The 17,785-nt window shown below is 37.1% G+C and overlaps 1 protein-coding gene and 1 pseudogene across 3 annotated transcripts; one reads left to right on the forward strand and one right to left on the reverse strand.

Moving 5' to 3' along the window:
• Positions 1 to 1,344: 1,344 nt before the first annotated feature.
• Positions 1,345 to 16,293, reverse strand: CEP20 (centrosomal protein 20). Of its 3 annotated transcripts, XR_011967286.1 has the most exons (6): positions 16,129 to 16,262; positions 13,655 to 13,852; positions 11,422 to 11,506; positions 7,484 to 7,596; positions 6,993 to 7,133; positions 1,345 to 3,143 (listed from the first exon to the last, which is right to left on the reverse strand). XR_011967286.1 is itself a non-coding variant. In XM_072610418.1 (5 exons), exons 1-4 carry the CDS (start codon positions 16,154 to 16,156, stop codon positions 7,034 to 7,036), a joined length of 411 nt encoding a protein of 136 aa, XP_072466519.1. In that variant the 5' UTR covers positions 16,157 to 16,293; the 3' UTR covers positions 1,345 to 3,143; positions 6,993 to 7,033. The 3 variants fall into 3 exon arrangements, 2 of the variants coding, with proteins under 2 accessions (XP_072466519.1, XP_072466530.1); XM_072610418.1 differs by lacking the exon at positions 7,484 to 7,596 and having other exon boundaries at positions 16,129 to 16,293; XM_072610429.1 differs by lacking the exons at positions 1,345 to 3,143; positions 6,993 to 7,133; positions 7,484 to 7,596 and having other exon boundaries at positions 11,418 to 11,506; positions 16,129 to 16,235.
• LOC140504935 (uridine phosphorylase 1 pseudogene) lies at positions 4,925 to 5,949 on the forward strand (annotated as a pseudogene).
• Positions 16,294 to 17,785: the final 1,492 nt, after the last annotated feature.

Below are 17,785 nucleotides of genomic sequence, written 5' to 3' on the forward strand. Positions count from 1 at the left end.
GAAATGTTTTGCATGACTGTACATACATATTTCATCAAACTGCCTTCTCAAGGAGAGGTTATAGGATGGAGGGAATTTGGAACTCAAAATATTTTAAAAAATGAGTTTTAAACTTTATGTATAATTGAGAAAAAATAAAATATTCCAGAAAATAAATCTATTTATCCTAAGAGTTGTAGAGGGGTGGTCTGTGCTCTTTATGAATGACATATACTTAACAATCCAGAGATCTTGCTTTCAAAAGTGCTCCTGACAAGCCTACAATAGATCTCTATCTACTACTTCATATTTATTAATTCTGTCTGTTTTGTAAATGCTTTTGGGCAAGTCACTTAATGTCCCTGGGCCTGTTTCCTCAACTAAAAAAAAAAAAGATGGGGCTAGACTAGATGACCTTTGAAATCTCTTCCAGTTTTAGACCTATGTTTACTTGGTTTTGACTCACTCTAATATTACAGCAACCCAGTTTATCTCCAAATATCATATCATAAAATTCTAGGACAAAATTAGCTTGAGTTCACTTTAACAATCAATAAATGACAAAGGAGATGTGACACAAAACCAAATGACAATAGGGTGACAGCACCTAAGAAGTGATCTAATACTACCTTATTGACTTTAAAAAAAAGCAGTTAGAGATTAGTCCTTTATTTATATCCTTTTTTAAAATCAAAAAGTACTTCAAAAGTTCCACGATCATAGTGACGTACAAATAAACACCTGCTCTATCAGTACCAAACCTGTTTGTCAGACTCAAGCTTCTCATAATCCTAAAACCCTACCTTGGCTACCAGTTCATTCTCATCTTCCCAAAGTGTTTACTTTTTCCCTTTTGGGTATCTTTTGTAATCAATTTTTTTCTTCCCTTAATCCTACATGTTCCTCTGAACCGATAAAATCTCTAACTGTCCACTAAAAGCCACCAATCCTTTATTAATAAAAAGGCTTAATGATTATGGTAAGCTGATCAAACAGACTTTGGTACTGTTAACATCGCTTCCTTCTAGATGAAGTCTTCCTTTTAGTGTCTTACCCATTTTTCTATTCTAAAAACAGGATGTCATTTAAAGTAAAGACTACGCTTGGTAACAACTATCCTCAAAACAGCAAGTAACTTTAGTGGCCATGATTAAGGTAAGAAGAAATTCATTTAAAGATTTAGAAAAAAGCTGTTTTTCTAAATTAAACCATATACAATGATGGGGCCCAAGGGGATTCCAGAATGACAAAATTTAGCCAAACTCTAGTTTATTCCAAATTATTCCAAAATTGTGTATAACTTGATGCCAGAACAGTAATCCAAATGTCCTTTTAAACAAAGGCCACACAAAAATTACAAAAAGGTGCTTTAACTTCATTTATTGAAAGATACACTTAAATTATCAAAGTTACCATAGTATAAAAATTATTACGAACACTGCTTCCAAAAGCACTAGGGTCTGTATGTGACACAATTCTATTTAGCTTCTATTTTGATGTTTTTTACATCTGCGTCCAAAATTACAGTACTTAATTTTGACTGAATCTGGTCCTATATGATTGCAATTCCTGAGGTAAGTTCAGTGTTCACTGCCAGCATCTTCCGGGAAGAATCCAGACATTTATACTCCTACATACCATACAATGGAACTCATAATTGTAATCGCATAGTACAAATTTCATTTTAAATTAGTAACTAGCTTTCTTCAATCTTTATATAGCTTTATTCACTCAATTGTACTTAAATTCTTAACTGTATAGTAGAATGATCTATTTAAAATCTGATGACTTTAAAGATTATGGCTAATGGTAGCACTTAAAAAATCTTATATTCTGGAAACACTTTTGATCTGTTAATCCCAAAATGCTACATATTGCCAATTACCATCAAATATAAAATCAGTGCAAAGTATTTTCAGATGGAAGGAGTCTTTCTGAAACCAGCCCTTAACGTTAATAAACAAGGGTTTCCACTTAGGCTAAAATTTCTCTAGAACAAACAGATGTATTTCAAAATTTTACTTTTATTACATTGCATGTAACTTTTGCTACTAAGGCACCAGACTTAGATACATTCCATAGCAACTGGGAAAATGTTAACTCCACATTATACATATAACTAATGAATGTGGAAGAAAACGAATTTTAGAAGAGCTAACTCTGTAAGAAAATTTCATGATACTTTCTATTTTGAAGCCAAAATAAATTTTAATGAAGATCCCCAGATGTGCGTATGGGGTAAGCACTTTAATATTTCATCCTTTAACTATACAATTGAGGACTCTATAAAAGCTAAACAATACCGTCTTTTTAACAGGTAGACACAACCTGGTAATTTATTTAACCCCAAACCTGTCCCTTCATGCCCACAGTTGCACATGTCCTTACTATAAAGTGGGCCCTCTGTTTCACTTAATGGAAATTTAAAGAGCTAGTTCTTTGCCCAACCTCTAAATTAACCTTTCCAACAAAAGCATAAACTTTTCTAAGGTAAAAGATCACTGAGAAATTAAAAATGCATATTCTAAGGCAATTTTAAAAACCTCAACTATTAAAAGCTGGAAAAAACAGCTTGGAAAATCACCTTACAATCCACAAATTATTGATTTATCAGTTTTTCCAGTTTTAATACGATTTTTATTACCTTTGCCTTTTAATTCTGCTCTCTATATATTTGCATATGTAAATGTAGGTATTTTGAAGTGGTTTTGCTATGGACAAAGAAATACAGTGAATGATGCTGAAAAACACACAGCTATGTTCAGCCCTGTTTCCCAGTAGGGACAAGTAAGGCAAAGAAGGGAATTTTATGGTAAATCAAACTACTGTCACTTTCCACTAGTCTGGAGTCTTCTAAAATACTGCCTAAAAACAAAATGCTTATCTTCCTCAAATAAAATTCAGTAAGCTCAATGACAAAGTTAACCTTTATTCACAAACGTAGAAAAACATGAGATAGTTAAATATGTTCTGGAAACAAACATTTCTACAAAACATACATGTTACTTACATATTGTCATATCACAATAAATAACAATTTAACATATACATATGGAAATTAAAAAGATGCTTATTTGCACCAAATGAAAGCTACTTCTTCACAGCTTCAGAAACATGATCTTCTGAATTAGTGCCCATTAACCTCTACTTTTCTAAATGACCATCTGAAATATAAAACATATACAAAATTAACATTTACACAAAGTCAAAATTGGGAAGTTAGCTCTAAATAAATTTTACTATTACAAAAATTTATTCTTCCATTTTATGAGAATTTTTCTCCACTAAAAGTTTTCTTCAGATATCACTTCATAGTACAGAGGTTAGTGATCCTAGATTTTTGAAAGCTATGAGTTTCAATATGTAATTGTAATCTAAAAAGGGTCTAGCAATAGGTAACTGCTCAAGGATCAGTCTAGTTAAATTTGGAGGGGTTTATTATCAGAAGGTTGAGCACCAGGAGATGAATTTGTGGCTGAAGCAAATCATGAAATGACCAATGAAGGAAAGGACAACTCATACTTAGTAACAGTGGAGTGAGTACCTCCACATTAACGAAATTACAGACCTTTTCACTTTTAAGAATGAGAACGTTGTATAGTTTGGCACAAAAAGAGAGGATTGTATTCTCTTATTAGTAACTACATTTTAACATAATTTTTCCATATACTATTAAAGAAGTAGAAATTTACATTACCACAATTTAAAACTACTCATTTTAAGGTAAAAAGACTATATTTGGCAAGTAAATCTATATTAAGAGAACTGAAATCACTTTACATTCTATTAGAAAAACAGAAATCTCACAAGTTCTATGTGATACCATTTTTAATCCATAGTCTCTAATGCCAGTTTCTCACTGAAAAAAACATTCTTGTTTAAAAAAATGTCTGTTTTAGAGCACCCTCTTGTGGTAAGAAGAGAATTTACCTGGTAGTTTGAATACTATTTTCCTTAAAAATGACTTTGTAGATTCACTGAGAATTTCCCTAAATTATGGTAAAATATGAGTAAAAATCACTTAAAAGTTTCCAGGAAGTATAGAATATATGACAACAGCCTTAAAAATTAAGAAGACAGAATTCTTATAGCAATAATGAATATTTTATCCACTTACTTTCTCTTATGACAAAAAGCGTAAATATTTTAACAGAGGTAAAATGTCAAGGATTAAGGATGTACTAACAGTAGTTAATAATGAGTTTTCAAAGATAATCAGACTGCAGAGATGGAGGTAAACATATAACTTTACTGAAAGGCATGTTGGAATGCAATGTATTTTAAATAATAGAATAAAATAAGGATAATAAACAAATAAGTGCTCAAATTAACAAAATGTAAACTTTGAACACTTATAAAAAAGGATATCATTTATCATAAAGAAATTTTTCAATTTTAAAAGCAAGTTCATATAAGGTCAAAATGGGTACATTATTTAGAATAGAGGGTGACACCATAAGCAAGTTAGGAGAGCAAGGAATAGTCTCCCTATCATATCTGGGTAGGGTAGGAGGGTGAGAGGGCAGTAATCAATAGGATACATAAATGTAAAATCTTATACTTGTGGCAAAAAAAAATTCCCAAGTACAGAATGGGGAAGGCATGGTTAAATGGCAGTCCGCCTTTAAAATAAAACCCATACAACATAGGGACTTTAGAGGAATTCTAAAGAACCCTCCTTGCTTCATGCCACCCCAAAGGGAAAGAAAACTCAAGCTTACTGCTTACATACCTTTTATATACACAATTAGATTTCTCTCATTTAGTATGAAGTATCTGTAAAATAATAAATAGCTCCAGGAGTTGAGAATTTAAGACATCAAAGAGTAATATAAAGGGTTCGTACAATTGAATTTGCTTTTAAAATTGAAAAATTCCTCTATGGCAATCATCCCGGGGGTGTGAGGAGTCAGTAGCTGCGCAGACCAGGCTGTCCGGGCTGAGAGAGGCCCCAGGTGCGCTGCCTTACCTAGTCCGACTAGGATCAGCAGCCCACCCAGCGCACACAGCTTAGGGTCCAACTGCTGCTAAAGAATGACAACTCAGGAAAAGAAATCTGGAAATCTGCAGTGTTCAGGTGAACACTCAATTCACCTTTCAAACCCAAATATCTCAGAAATGAAGGAAGATATACTTTACCATTTCAATCTTGGAACTAAAACCCATGATTTACAGGCCATGTTTGGAGATGTAAAGTTTGTATGTGTTGGAGGAAGTCCTGCCCGGATGAAAGCTTTCATTAGCTATATCGGTGAAGAGTTGGAACTTGCACAACCTGGCATGGACCATCCTAACATTTGTGAAGGAACTGACCGTTATGCCATGTATAAGATTGGACCTGTGTTATCAGTTAGTCATGGTATGGGAGTTCCTTCCACTGGAATCATGTTACATGAACTCATCAAGTTACTGTATCATACCAAGTGTTCGGATGTTGTTGTCATTTGCATTGGCATGTGTGGTGGAATAGGTCCGGAGCCTGGTTCAGTGGTGGTAACTAGAAAAGCTATGGATTCTTGCTTCAAACCTGAATTTGAACAGATTGCATTGGGGAAACGCATAGTGCAAAATATGGAACTCAGAGATGACCTAAATCAAGAATTAATGGCATGTGCCAAGGAGATGAATGAGTTTAATACTGTTATGGGGAACACCATGTGTACCTTAGATTTCTATGAAGGTCAAGCTCGGCTGGATGGTGCTTTCTGCTCATATACCAACAAGGATAAGCAAGAATATTTACAGGCAGCCTATGGTGCAGGAATAAGAAACACTGAGATGGAATCTTCTATCTTTGCAGCCATGTGTGGTGCTAGTGGCACCAAAGCCACTGTCGTGTGTGTTACTCTTTTAAATCGTCTCTGTGAAGATCAGATTAGCAGCCCCCATGAGGTCCTTGTTGAGTATCAAAAGAGACCCCAGAAGTTAGTAGGATACTTCATTAAGAAACGTCTGGGAGGGAAAGCATGAAAATGGGGTTTTTTAATAATTTAAGAAAACACTGTGATTGTTTGCTATTAAAATATATCCTAGTTGTATTATTTCTAACATTTTGTAAATCAAGTATCAAATAACAGTGACTTGTTCTTTAAAAAAAAAATTCCTCTATGATAAAATATACTATTTTTCCAATGTGATATGGCAGTGCTATGGCAGCTAAAAAAGCTGATGTAACCTTGAGGTTTAGCTTCTAGGAATAAAGGGTTAAGGGAGCTGCTGTGTTGTGTCCCACCAAGAATACCTCTGGCATATTTAGGGATGATAGTGATAAATTATCTTGGAGGAAATCTAGGAAAAGGTAACTAGAACAGTAAAGGGTTTTGAGTCCATGTCATATGAGGATCAGCAGAAAAAAGTAAGGATGTTTAGCCTGAAGAGAAGAGACCTGCTAGCTGCCTTCAAGGGCGTGAAGTACTGTCATTTGGAAAAGGGATTTGGCTTGCTGTCTGACACCAGATGACAGAACCAAGAATGACAAAGTGAGAACTGTAAAGGCAAATTTAGGCCTGATCAGTAAAATATCATCCATGAGTGGAATAGATTGTCCTGAGATGCGGAGGATTACTTGCTTTTCTCCCTGTGCCCCAACCCCAATCTCCATTTGGGTGTTTTCAAGCAGAGGCTGGATACCACTTGTCAGGTAGTTGCAAGAGACTTCTTTCTGGATTAGGTTACATGGCTGCAGAGGTACCTTCCAACTTTAAAATTCTGTGATTCTCAGAAATTACTAGGATTCAATCTGCAACAAAGCTTTCATCAGGAACTCTTATTTCTGTGAAGAAATACTAATTTGAATCTCAGAATTTTGTTCATGATCATTTTCTCCCAGGGATTCCCTCAGCATCTTGGGGCTAGAAAGTATAAATTAACACCATAATGCAACAATATTTGGTCCAAAATTAAATAAAATTATGTTCACAATTAAATATTACAAGGAAAAAATTATGAAACATTAACAAAACAGAAATTAACATTCAATTACAGTTAAAAGATGTGTTTTTTTAAAAACTTACATGCATTTCATGCTTTTTAAATTGAGCTGCCTGATGAAATTTCATCTTGGAAGCTGCAGTGAAGATCCTTTTACCAAAGTGGTTTGGAAGCCATCTTTATTTGCATGTAAGAAATGAGCTATAATTCCATACAGAAGAGGTCTATGGGAGAGAGAAAACAAAATAAATAAAAGCAGATTAAAATGAAAAGAAACACTCATTTTGAAACAGCAATTTCTGGGGAGAAAAAAAGGGCCACAAAAGTCTTGTAAAACATTTTCTGACATAAATACCAACAGCTAATATTTCTTTTAAATCCAAGATAGTTATTATCATTTTATTAAACACCTTCCAATTTAGATAAAACATGTCATCAACAAACACATACTATAAGGGTTTTAAGGAACCTTAAAGATCACCTAAATTTAACTACTTCATGTTAAAGATAAGGAAACAAAGGAGTACTAGGGAAGAGTGACCAACTCAAGGCCAGAATCAGGACTTGAACATACGCCTCTGACCATCTTCTCCTGGATATTCTTTCTGGATTCTTGTGGTATTGTCCTCTCTTCTTTCTCCTTCCTGTATGACCTTTCCTTCTTGGTCTCCTTTGCCAGATCGTCATCTACAATATGGATTAACTCTGAGTAAACACTCAAATTTTATCCTGGGCTCTTTTATGTTCTCTTTCTTAGTGGGCTCATTGGTTCCCATGGATTTATCATCTCTACCTAATGCCTCATCTATCCTAAATTCCATGTTACAAACTGCCTCTGGACATTCAGAATAGGATATCCAGTAGGCATCTCAAACTGACCAAGTCCAAAACAGAACTCATTCTCTGACAGCCCCCTCCCCAACTCTCAATCACTGCTTTCAAAACTTCTGTGTTACATCCAAGGGTACTAGCACACCTCCAGGCACCAGGTTTACAACTTTGGATTCATTCTCAACTGCTCCCTGTCCCTCACTTCTCACATACAAGCATCTGCCAAGTCTTGTCAATTTTATCTCCAAACATCATCTCTCACATGTACCTCCTTTTCTCTACTCACAAAGCCACCTCTTTATTTCAGACACTTGAGGTCTCTAGCCAGTACTATTGAAATAGTCTCCCTGCCCTCTCCAATTCATACTCCACATACCCCCCAAAGTCATATTCCTAAAGGCTATGTTTCTTCCTACTTAAACTCTAGTTGTTCCCTATTACCTCTAAGATCAAATACAAATTTTTCTATGAGAGGATCCAAAAAACCCTAGATTGCAACAATGGGCTGAAAATAACAAGGAAAAATTTAAGTGAGATCAATGTAAAGTCCTAAATTTGGTTTAAAAACTCCACTGCACAAGAATAGGATAGAAGAGAAACAGCTAGAAAACAGTTCATGTGAAAAGGAATTGCAAGTACAAAATGAGTCAACAGTATGATACAGAAACCAATGCAATTTTAGGTTATGTTACAAAAGTGAAATGTCCAGAGCAAGGAAAACCACATTTGGTTTTGTGTCCAGTCTGGGGTGCCATATTTTAGAAGGATGCTGACAAGCAAGAATATTTAAAGGAGGACAACCAGGAAGATGGAGGGACTGAAAAGTATAACACATAGGACTCATGTAACTAAGGATGCTTAGTCTGGGAAAAAGATGGCTTGCCAAAAATTTGGTAACTGTCTTCAATTAGCTGAAAGCGTCGTTGAAGAAAGATTAGAATTATCTTGTTTGGTCTCAAAGAGCAGAGCTAGGACTAACTGGATATTTTATAGGGAGATTTTACCCCACATAATTACTTTTCCTAACAATTAGAGCTAACTAAAATACAATGGGTTATATTATCAGATAAGGTATTATCCATATCAGCAGAGGTTTTCAAGCAAAGGCTGAAGGACCACTTGTTGGGCATATGTAGATTCCACGCTGTATGTGGTGCACAACAATCCCTAGGATGGCCCAAACCAGATAAAATAAATAAAAATACAATAAAACACAGAAAACATGTAGCCCCAAAGGAGTCTTTATATATGTTTAGTTTCTTTTTGAGTTTTATGCCCCGGCTGTGGAGAGTTTTCATGATCAGAACAAGGACTGACAAGAGGCAGTTGTACAATGATGAACACCTGCCTCTTACTACCTATATGATCTTGAGCAGGTTCATTTTCTCATCCATAAAAGGGTGAGCTGCCTAGAAAACACCAAAGGCCAACTTTCAGCTCTAAATCTAGGATTCTATTATCTCTTGAGTTCTCTACACCTCTGTCATTCTATAGTTTTTTAAAGCAGGGACTATGTCTGGGCCTTAATAAGTATCTATTAAATTGCTACTCTTAAAACAACTGTATCACTCATGTGAAATACTAACTCCAAAAATTCAACATCAGCCTGAAGGGGCAGATTTATTTTCAGCGCAGTATCAAAATTTCAATTAAAATCCAACCCAAAAATATTTTTTCAAAACAAGAAAAAACATGTAGGGCTTGAACACGTAGGGCAAAGACAACTTCCTCCTCACTCTGTTATAACTATTGATGCCGCCTGTTTGAAACATTAAATTATACTACCAAAACCCATTTGGTCATCTGACCATGGGATAGACTAAAAACATTAAGAGAAATAGAACTTGGTTTCTTCCAACTCTGCAATTTATTAACTGGCTAATCTTGGGCAAGTAATTTCACTTTCTCTCAGTTTCCACATCTATAAAATGGGAGTGAGGTGTGTTGTGCTGTATCATTGGTTGTTCATCTGTAGTTCATGAACTTAAAAAAAAATTTTTTTTTATAATTGCATATCAATATAATTAATATCCTTGGTAATCCCTGTACTTTATAAATTTAAAAACCTTATTCTGTGCCCATTATTTTCACTAGAAACCAATGTCAAAGGGAGTCAGGAAACATAAAAAGTTAAGAATCCCTGTACCAAATTGCTTCTAAGGCCCCTTCTAGGTCTGAGTACAAGATGCCATCCTAAATTAACTGACTCAAAAGGAAAAAATGACTTTATACTAATCATGCTAGTTTGGGGAAATTTTTAAAAATTATCTCAATCTTCCTTCACACAGGTCTGAAAATTTTATTTTTTTGCCTGACCTGATTTACTAAAAAGCAATTCAAACTCTAAAATTATGGATTCAATAAAAGGATTTTTTTTGCTTATTTTTGCTGTAAAAACTAAATATCACAAATGTCTACATTTTAATTATTTGCTGTCCACTTAAAGTGACAAACTTTCATGATTCTATTATATTATATGCTTGGTATTCCTTATTAAAAAGAGGATCATCATAAATGTTAAATAAAACAAGTCTCTCTTAATTAACTGTCTTCAATATGCTATACACACAAAAGAAGTTGGCAAAACTAGAAATGTATAAGTCACACATTTTAAAAGCTAGACATCAGTGTAATAACAGTCTAACTGGCCCTGGAGTCAGGAGGGCCTGAGTTCAAATTCGGGCCTCAAAACACTTGACACTTACTAGCTATATGACCTTGGGCAAGTCATTTAACCCCAATTGCCCTGTCTTCCTCCCTCCAAAAAAAAAGAAAAAAAGCTTTCAAAGGTCTCATCTTTTATTAAACATAACCCCCTAAATAAATTCTTGAAATAACTAATAGCTCAGATATGACACACAGCAATCACTTTTAATTTTTAAAATAATTCTAGGTTTAAATTATAAAAAATAAACACAATTTACTTAAAATTATACCGTACTTACTTCCATACTCCACACAATATGAAACAATTAAAATAAAAATAGAAAAAATGTTTTTTTTTTTAAAAAGCGAAGAAATAGTACTGTAGCTGAGATAAATCAGCACCTACAGCTAAGCAACAAAAATAATGTGGTATTATGCCATTAGTCATAAAATAATTAAATAGTACTGAACTCTCAAGCCTCATCTACTTGGCACATGAATTATTTGAAGAGAGACTAAGAGAAAACCCCTTGAAAATTTATGAATAAACAAGACTTAACCAAAGGACTATTTCTGGTCAAGAAAACAAATAGAAACATTCGCAATTTTCTTTACATTGTTTTTCTAAATGTTCTTCCCTTCATTCATTCAGCTATAAATATTTACTTTATGAATTATTATGTGCAAGAAACTGTGCTAGGTGTCTATTGAAGAGGATAAATAAACATTAAGATACAGTCTCTAAACTCAAGAGAGGTTTTCTCCAGGCAACCACTGAATGGCCCCAAGAATTTTGGCTAGGGTTTATTGGAGCAGACCTAAGAAAGCATTGCAAAAATATGTGACTTTGCAAGATGCCTTTCAAGAAAATCTGGTCTGCCACCACAGCCCAAAATTGTCCACTTCACAAACCTCTTGGGTTTATAAACTAACTTCTACTGTTAACTGAAACAAACACTGGGAAACTGTTTGCCTTTAGAGATGTGGATAAAAAAACAAAAAAAAAAAGGAAAACTTAAAAAAATAATGTCTTACACTGTTTTTGCATTCGAGTCTTCATATATATTTAATTCCTTAATGAGAAATTGTCTCTCCAATGGCGTTGCTGGTTGACCAGATTCTGAAAAAGAAAGACTCTTTTTATGAAATCCTCAGGTACCATAAAACACAAATATAATCCTGCAAAGAGTTGCATTTTTAAGTTTTATGAAGTTATGGAAGTAAACCCTATACCATACAATCAAATGAATTTCCTAAGAGGATGATAAACAAAGGAGATAAGAAATCAGATCTGGAGGCTAACTGGTACTCTCTCAAAAATATTGTTAAAACACATACAGGAAGCACAGTAAAACTTTAACATCCTACAACTCTCTGACATTACTATGTGTTGCACTTTCTCCTAGATTAAGCACAAGGTAAAACCCCCCAACCTCAGACAGGCAGTACCTTCATGAATGATAGTGTCAAAATAGTTAACACTTTCTTCATAACCAGATGAGCAGAAGAAGTGGCATCAACGCCCACTCTACCAGTGAGACTTGACTATTCTTTACAGAACAGATTTAATAGGATAAAGACTGACAAAGTCCTTGTCCCAAGAGGCACACCTACTATGATCTCTGAAGAGGACTACTGGAAGGTGATGAACGGCCTTGAACCATAACCAAGTTTACTGTGTTTGTTAGGTTTCTGACTCTTCCCCACCCCATATGAGGTTCTGTGGGCAAACATACTGGAGTGCTTTGCTATTTTCTTCTCCAGCTTATTTTACAGATGAGGACATTTACATCTGAACTCAGGTCTTCCTGATTCCAGACCTGGCTCTCTATCCACTGTACTACCAGGCTGTCCATCAAATTGCTCCTTAAACTTTTTAGTTTCATCATTTCATTCCTTCACTAGCTTCAAAGGCAGTGAATGTCCAACAAATATTAAAACAAATAATCACAGAATATGTAATAGCATGTCCTCCCTCCCCTTAAAATGATGTATTCTGTGTTTGTCCTTTTCTCATTAAAAATTTTGCTTTAATCTCTCAAATGTGAAGATGGTTGTGTTATTCTACTTGGCAGGGCTTTAGAAATCTTATTTCTACATATATGCCAGTAAACTAAAGCATTAATGGAAAAATTTAGTGTAATATGTAAGAGCTTCAAAATACACTACTTAGTGTAGCAGAGATGAGAAAAATAGAGCTAGATGCCTGGGTCAAATTTTAAATTACACACCAGAAACTTTAAAATGATTTGTACCCATTTTTCAATTATGCATAATTTTTTCATGTGGATTATTTCTTCCACTTATAAAGTTCGCAATCCATTTCAGACTTGGTCTTTAAGAATTTCTATGACTGAAAAATTCACGGATAATTAAACCTCCTTAAACTTACCCAGACTAGTCTTTGGCTGAAAAACTCAGGAGAATTTTCTAGCTTTGCAGGATCTGTACTATGATGGCTTTAAAAATTAATGTTCAGTACATTCTAATTATGTTTCTCTCTTTAAAGTTCTACATTATCAAGCCAGTTAATCCTGACAAGGAACTCTAGCTCTATTTGACACCAAGAATACCTATGCTGATAACAGGAATACTGAACAAGAGATTGTTACCTAAATTGATTAGGAAAATACCTAATTATCACAAGAATAAGACTTTTCCAGAGATTAAAAACCAAGCATTTGACTTGTCAACAAAAAGGAAAAGATGCATGCATAGAGAGTTTCATTCCCAAAGTGAAGCAAGAAGGGCCAGGAGATCATGGTGCACTGTAACAGCCAAGTGCAATGATGACCACCTGTGAAGGACTTGATTACTCTGATCAATACAGTGACCCAAGACAATGCCAAAGGACTCATGATGAAAAGACTCTATCCACCTCCAGAGAGAAGGGATGAACTGAGTGCAAACAAACAGAATTGTCCTCACTTTCTTTAATTTTGCTTTTTGTTTTTGCAGTATGGCTAACATGGAAACGTTTTGCACGATTTCACAAATATAACTGATATGCCATCTCTGGGGTGAGAGGGAGAGAATCTGGAACTCAAAATTTAAAAAGAATGTTAAAAATTAATAATAATCTTTTAAAAGCAGTGCTTCATTTATCCAGTTGTTTTCTAGCAAGCTGGTTGGTCAGGCTTCAGAAGGAGATCAAAAGACTATTTCAGCTCTCAAGCAGCTAGATGGTGTTTTTGTTGACAAAACTGAATCATCAAGCTAAATCACACACACACAAAAAGAATTCACTTAACAAACAATCCACACTTACCAGCTGTAAGGACAGATGCTGAATACTTATATTTGTTGAACTCCAAATACTCCCGAATTAGCTCATTAATTAGGAGGTTTTCATGAGACAGGGGTGGAGGTTTTTCACCTTGATCATCTAGTGCATTAAAAACTTCAGCTCTGATCTTCGCTCTTAAGTGTCCCAGTACACCCCTTTTTTCCAGAGTATCCTTCAAAACTATTAAATAAGATACAATATTTTAGTGCAAGAATTGCAAGTGAAATAAATCATTGATCAGTCTTATATGCTGTTATGGAGCAGCTTGGGACACAGATCAAAGAAAATGAATTTTAAAGTACTACCAACAAAGCAATGAATGATGGCCTCGGACTGAGTCCTGAGGTTTCTTCTAGATGCTTTCACTGATCTCTGAGCCCAGCACCAGCCCACCTCCCTATGTCCCCCTGGGTACCATAAAGCCCTAACTCCAGCTCTCCCTACAGTTTTTAAGCTGTCAGCCATTTGCCAATAGTAACTTCTAAGATAAATTTTCCAGTAAAGTTTGGCTGATCCAAATATTCCCTACTGTAATTGAAGCAGTGAAGCCGTCTGCCTTTTAAATGACCTCTTTTCTACACGATGCTAAAACCCTCAATCATCTGTGTATGCAAGTATAGTCTGTACAAATATTATCAGCTAACAAGTATTTACAGAGTACCTATGCTCTATTTTATTTCTCCTTCACCTGCTGCATATAATGTCACCGTTATCACTGAAGTGCTGAAAAAATCCAAGAGACAGTTCCCTCTGAGAACTCTTACTCCAGCTAAACAAACCAAATTACACATTCATGGAATCTAAGAATTGGAAGAGGTCACAGACATCATCGAGTCAAAGTGTCAGGGCTAGAGAAGTGAAAATAAGTATCTAAGGTCACACAAGCACTTAGTATGGGAGCCGAGATAAGAACTCGAATCTCTAGAACCCTTCCCAGCCTTCACCAGCCTCCTGTTTCTGCAACGTCAATAACAGGAGAAAACACCCACATAGGGCAAAACCCTACAAAGATGCAAGGTGCTGTGGTTATCAGTCAGGGCAAACCAACAGCGAACAAAACCTCCCAAGCCGCTCCTTTAGCCTCTTTCAGTTATCTAGACTCTCCATGACCCCTTCTGGGGTTTCTTGGCAAAGATGCTGCAGGGATTTGACGCTTCCTTCTCCAACTCATTTTAAAGATGAGGAACTGAGGAAAACAGGGTTGAGGGGTTTGCCAGGGGTTCACAGCTACGACTTCCAGGCCTACGCCCTACCCACTGCCACCATCCACATCACATCCTGCAAGCTCTATGGTCAGGGGCAAATCCTGACCTTCTCAAGCGCCAGGGCGAGCTGAAGTAGCTGGATGACCCAGCAGACACAGTGGTTGGGACCTGAGACCTAAGAAGGCCTAAATTCAAATCCAGCCACTCAGAGCAATGCCTGGCAGGCAGGGGGAGCTCAACAAATACCTGTGGGCCAGTCCAATTCCCTAGATCCAAGCCTCCGGTTCCCTTACCTGTAAAATGCAACTCTTAAGAGGATCACAAGCTTGTTGTGAAAATCCAAAAAAAAAAAAAAAAAAAGGGTTACTGTTTTAACTATTAAAGGCTGAAAAGCTTTAGACTGCAGTGAGACTCTTAAAAGACAATAAGCATTTATTTAGAGCCTGTTATGCGCTCACCACTGCTAAACTCTGGGAACATAAAGGCAAAAGACAGTTCAAAGGAGACAACAAGCAATTAGGTACACATGAGCTAAATCTGCAGAGCGAGGGAAGCTGATTAACAATTAGGATGAAGAGGAAATAACCAACAGAGGGGGCAGGCACTAGAATCAAGGATCAGGACGGCCTTGCTGCGGAAGGTGGAATTTTAGCTGGGGTATCTTCTACTTTTTGAAAACCTGAGGTTTTATAACAAAAAATAGAAAAACCAGTTATCCTTGGAAGGTAAGGTGGACAGGTGTTTGCACCACGGAGGACCCCACTCCAGGTCCACGTAATCCCACAGCAGGGGGCATGGGAGGAAGGGGGGGGTGATAAGGGCAGTGAATCAAGTGAGCAGGGAATCTGGGAATGAGAGAAACACCCCTCCCCCTCCCCCTCATTCCTGGGGTGTTTTTGTCTCTTTTCGGATTCCCAGCGCAGGGCTGCCCCTCCCCCCATCTTTTCATAAAATAAATTACTGGGAGAAATATCAACAGCAGGCGCTCGATAAATGCTCACTGACCCATTCATCAATAATCATTTATTAAGCGCTTACTACGTGCCAAACCCTGGAGGAACAAAAAGTAGCAAATTAAAAGCAAAATCCCTGCCTTCTTAACGGGGGCACTGAAAAGCCCAGGAGAAGGCAAGCCGCGGCCCACCCGGGCCTCTCCGCCCCGACTCCGTCCCCAGCCCAGCCCCGCTCGGAGGCCGCTCCATCTGTGTCTCAGACTGAGCTGTCCGGCCTACGCGTCCGTTCCTCCGCTACCTGCTTTGAGTTCCGCCACAGTCGCCATTTTTCAACGGCCGCCCGGGAGTGAAGGGAAGAAGGGCGGGGCCTAGCCCCGCGCAGCGCGCATGCGCGGCACACCGCCCCACCCCCTCAGCGGGCCCAGAAAGGCCGAGGCTCCGCCCCTGAGTCCCCAGCCTATCACACGTCACATCCGGTGATCTCTCCGGTACGGGCCAATCGGGTGGCCTCTGGCCCGGGAAGCTGCCGTAGGCACGCGTGCTGGTGGAGAAGGTGTTTACTTCTGTGGGATTACGCGGGCTGTGCTTTCAGTTGGGGTGTTAGAAGTGATCGATTTATGGGAGCCCCTGGACAGAGAGGCGAGGACGGGTTGTGATGGGCGTCATTAGAGAAAGCTTCCGAATCCCTGAGGTCACCGGTGTAGACGAGTGTTTGCGCCGGAAGGAACGTATGGGGAAGAACTCAGGAGTTAAAGAGAAACATCCAGCTGGGCGGGTCGGATAAAGGCGCGGTGGTGGGAATGCCGCAGAAGGGGTCAGCCCCAAATGGCGTTATTTCATATGTATCTATGTACCTATATATACATATATATATACTTGTATGTGCCTATAGGAAGATGCAGAAATTGGAAGAGTAAGAATAATAACCGAGTTACGGAATGCTTTAAAATTAAGCACTTTATGCCTTTATTTAATTCTCAAATTTGTGAATGAAAATTAATTCCTTCTCCAAACAACCCTGAGATAAAAATCTAGTATATCCTCTTCAGAAATCAGAGAATCCTAAAAGCCACTTCACATCTTTTGGATCGGCTTATGGGACAAAGGAAAAGGGCTGTTGGAGGGGGTGTGGAAACACTGGAACACTCATTCTTTGTTGGTGGAGTTGTGAGCTCATCCAACCATCCCGAAGAGCAATCTGGAACCATGCCCAGAGGACAACTGAAAGCTCTGCATACCCTTCATCTAATGATACCCCTGCTGGGTCTATATCCAGAAGATACCCAAAAAAAGGGGGAAGAATCTATTTATACAAAAGTATAAGACAGTGGATAAGAACTGGAAATGAAAGGGATGCCCGTCCATTGGGCAATGGCTCACAAGCTGTGGTATATGATTGTAATGGAATATTATTGTGTCATAAGAAATAACAAGCAGGGTGATTTCAGAAAAACCTCCAAGACTTAGTGAACAGAACCGGAGTACATTGTATACAGTAACAGGAGTATTGCTCAATGAAAAACAATGAATGACAACTATTCTCAGCAATACAGTGATCCAAGATAATCCCAAAGTATTCATGTTGAAGCATGCCTCCAGAGACATAACTGATATTGCTTGAATACAGACTGAAGCATGCAGTTTTTCACTTTCTTTCATTCCTTTCGTCTTGTACAAAATGACTAATATGGAAATGTTATATATTATTGCACATGTCTAACCTATATCTGATGGCTTACTGTCAAAAGGATGGGAGGAAGGAAAGGAGGGAGGAAAGGATAGAATTTGGAACTCAAAACTAAAAAATGTTTAAAATTGTTTTAACATGTAATGGGGCAATAATGTATGCGTGTGTTTAAAAATCAGAGAATCATGAATTTAGAGATGGAAAGGATTTTAAAGGCCATTTGGTCCAAACCCCTAATTTTACTGGTGAGAAAACTAAGACCCAGAGA

Source organism: Notamacropus eugenii, chromosome 1, assembly GCF_028372415.1.
Source record: "Notamacropus eugenii isolate mMacEug1 chromosome 1, mMacEug1.pri_v2, whole genome shotgun sequence".
Lineage (NCBI taxonomy): Eukaryota > Metazoa > Chordata > Mammalia > Diprotodontia > Macropodidae > Notamacropus > Notamacropus eugenii.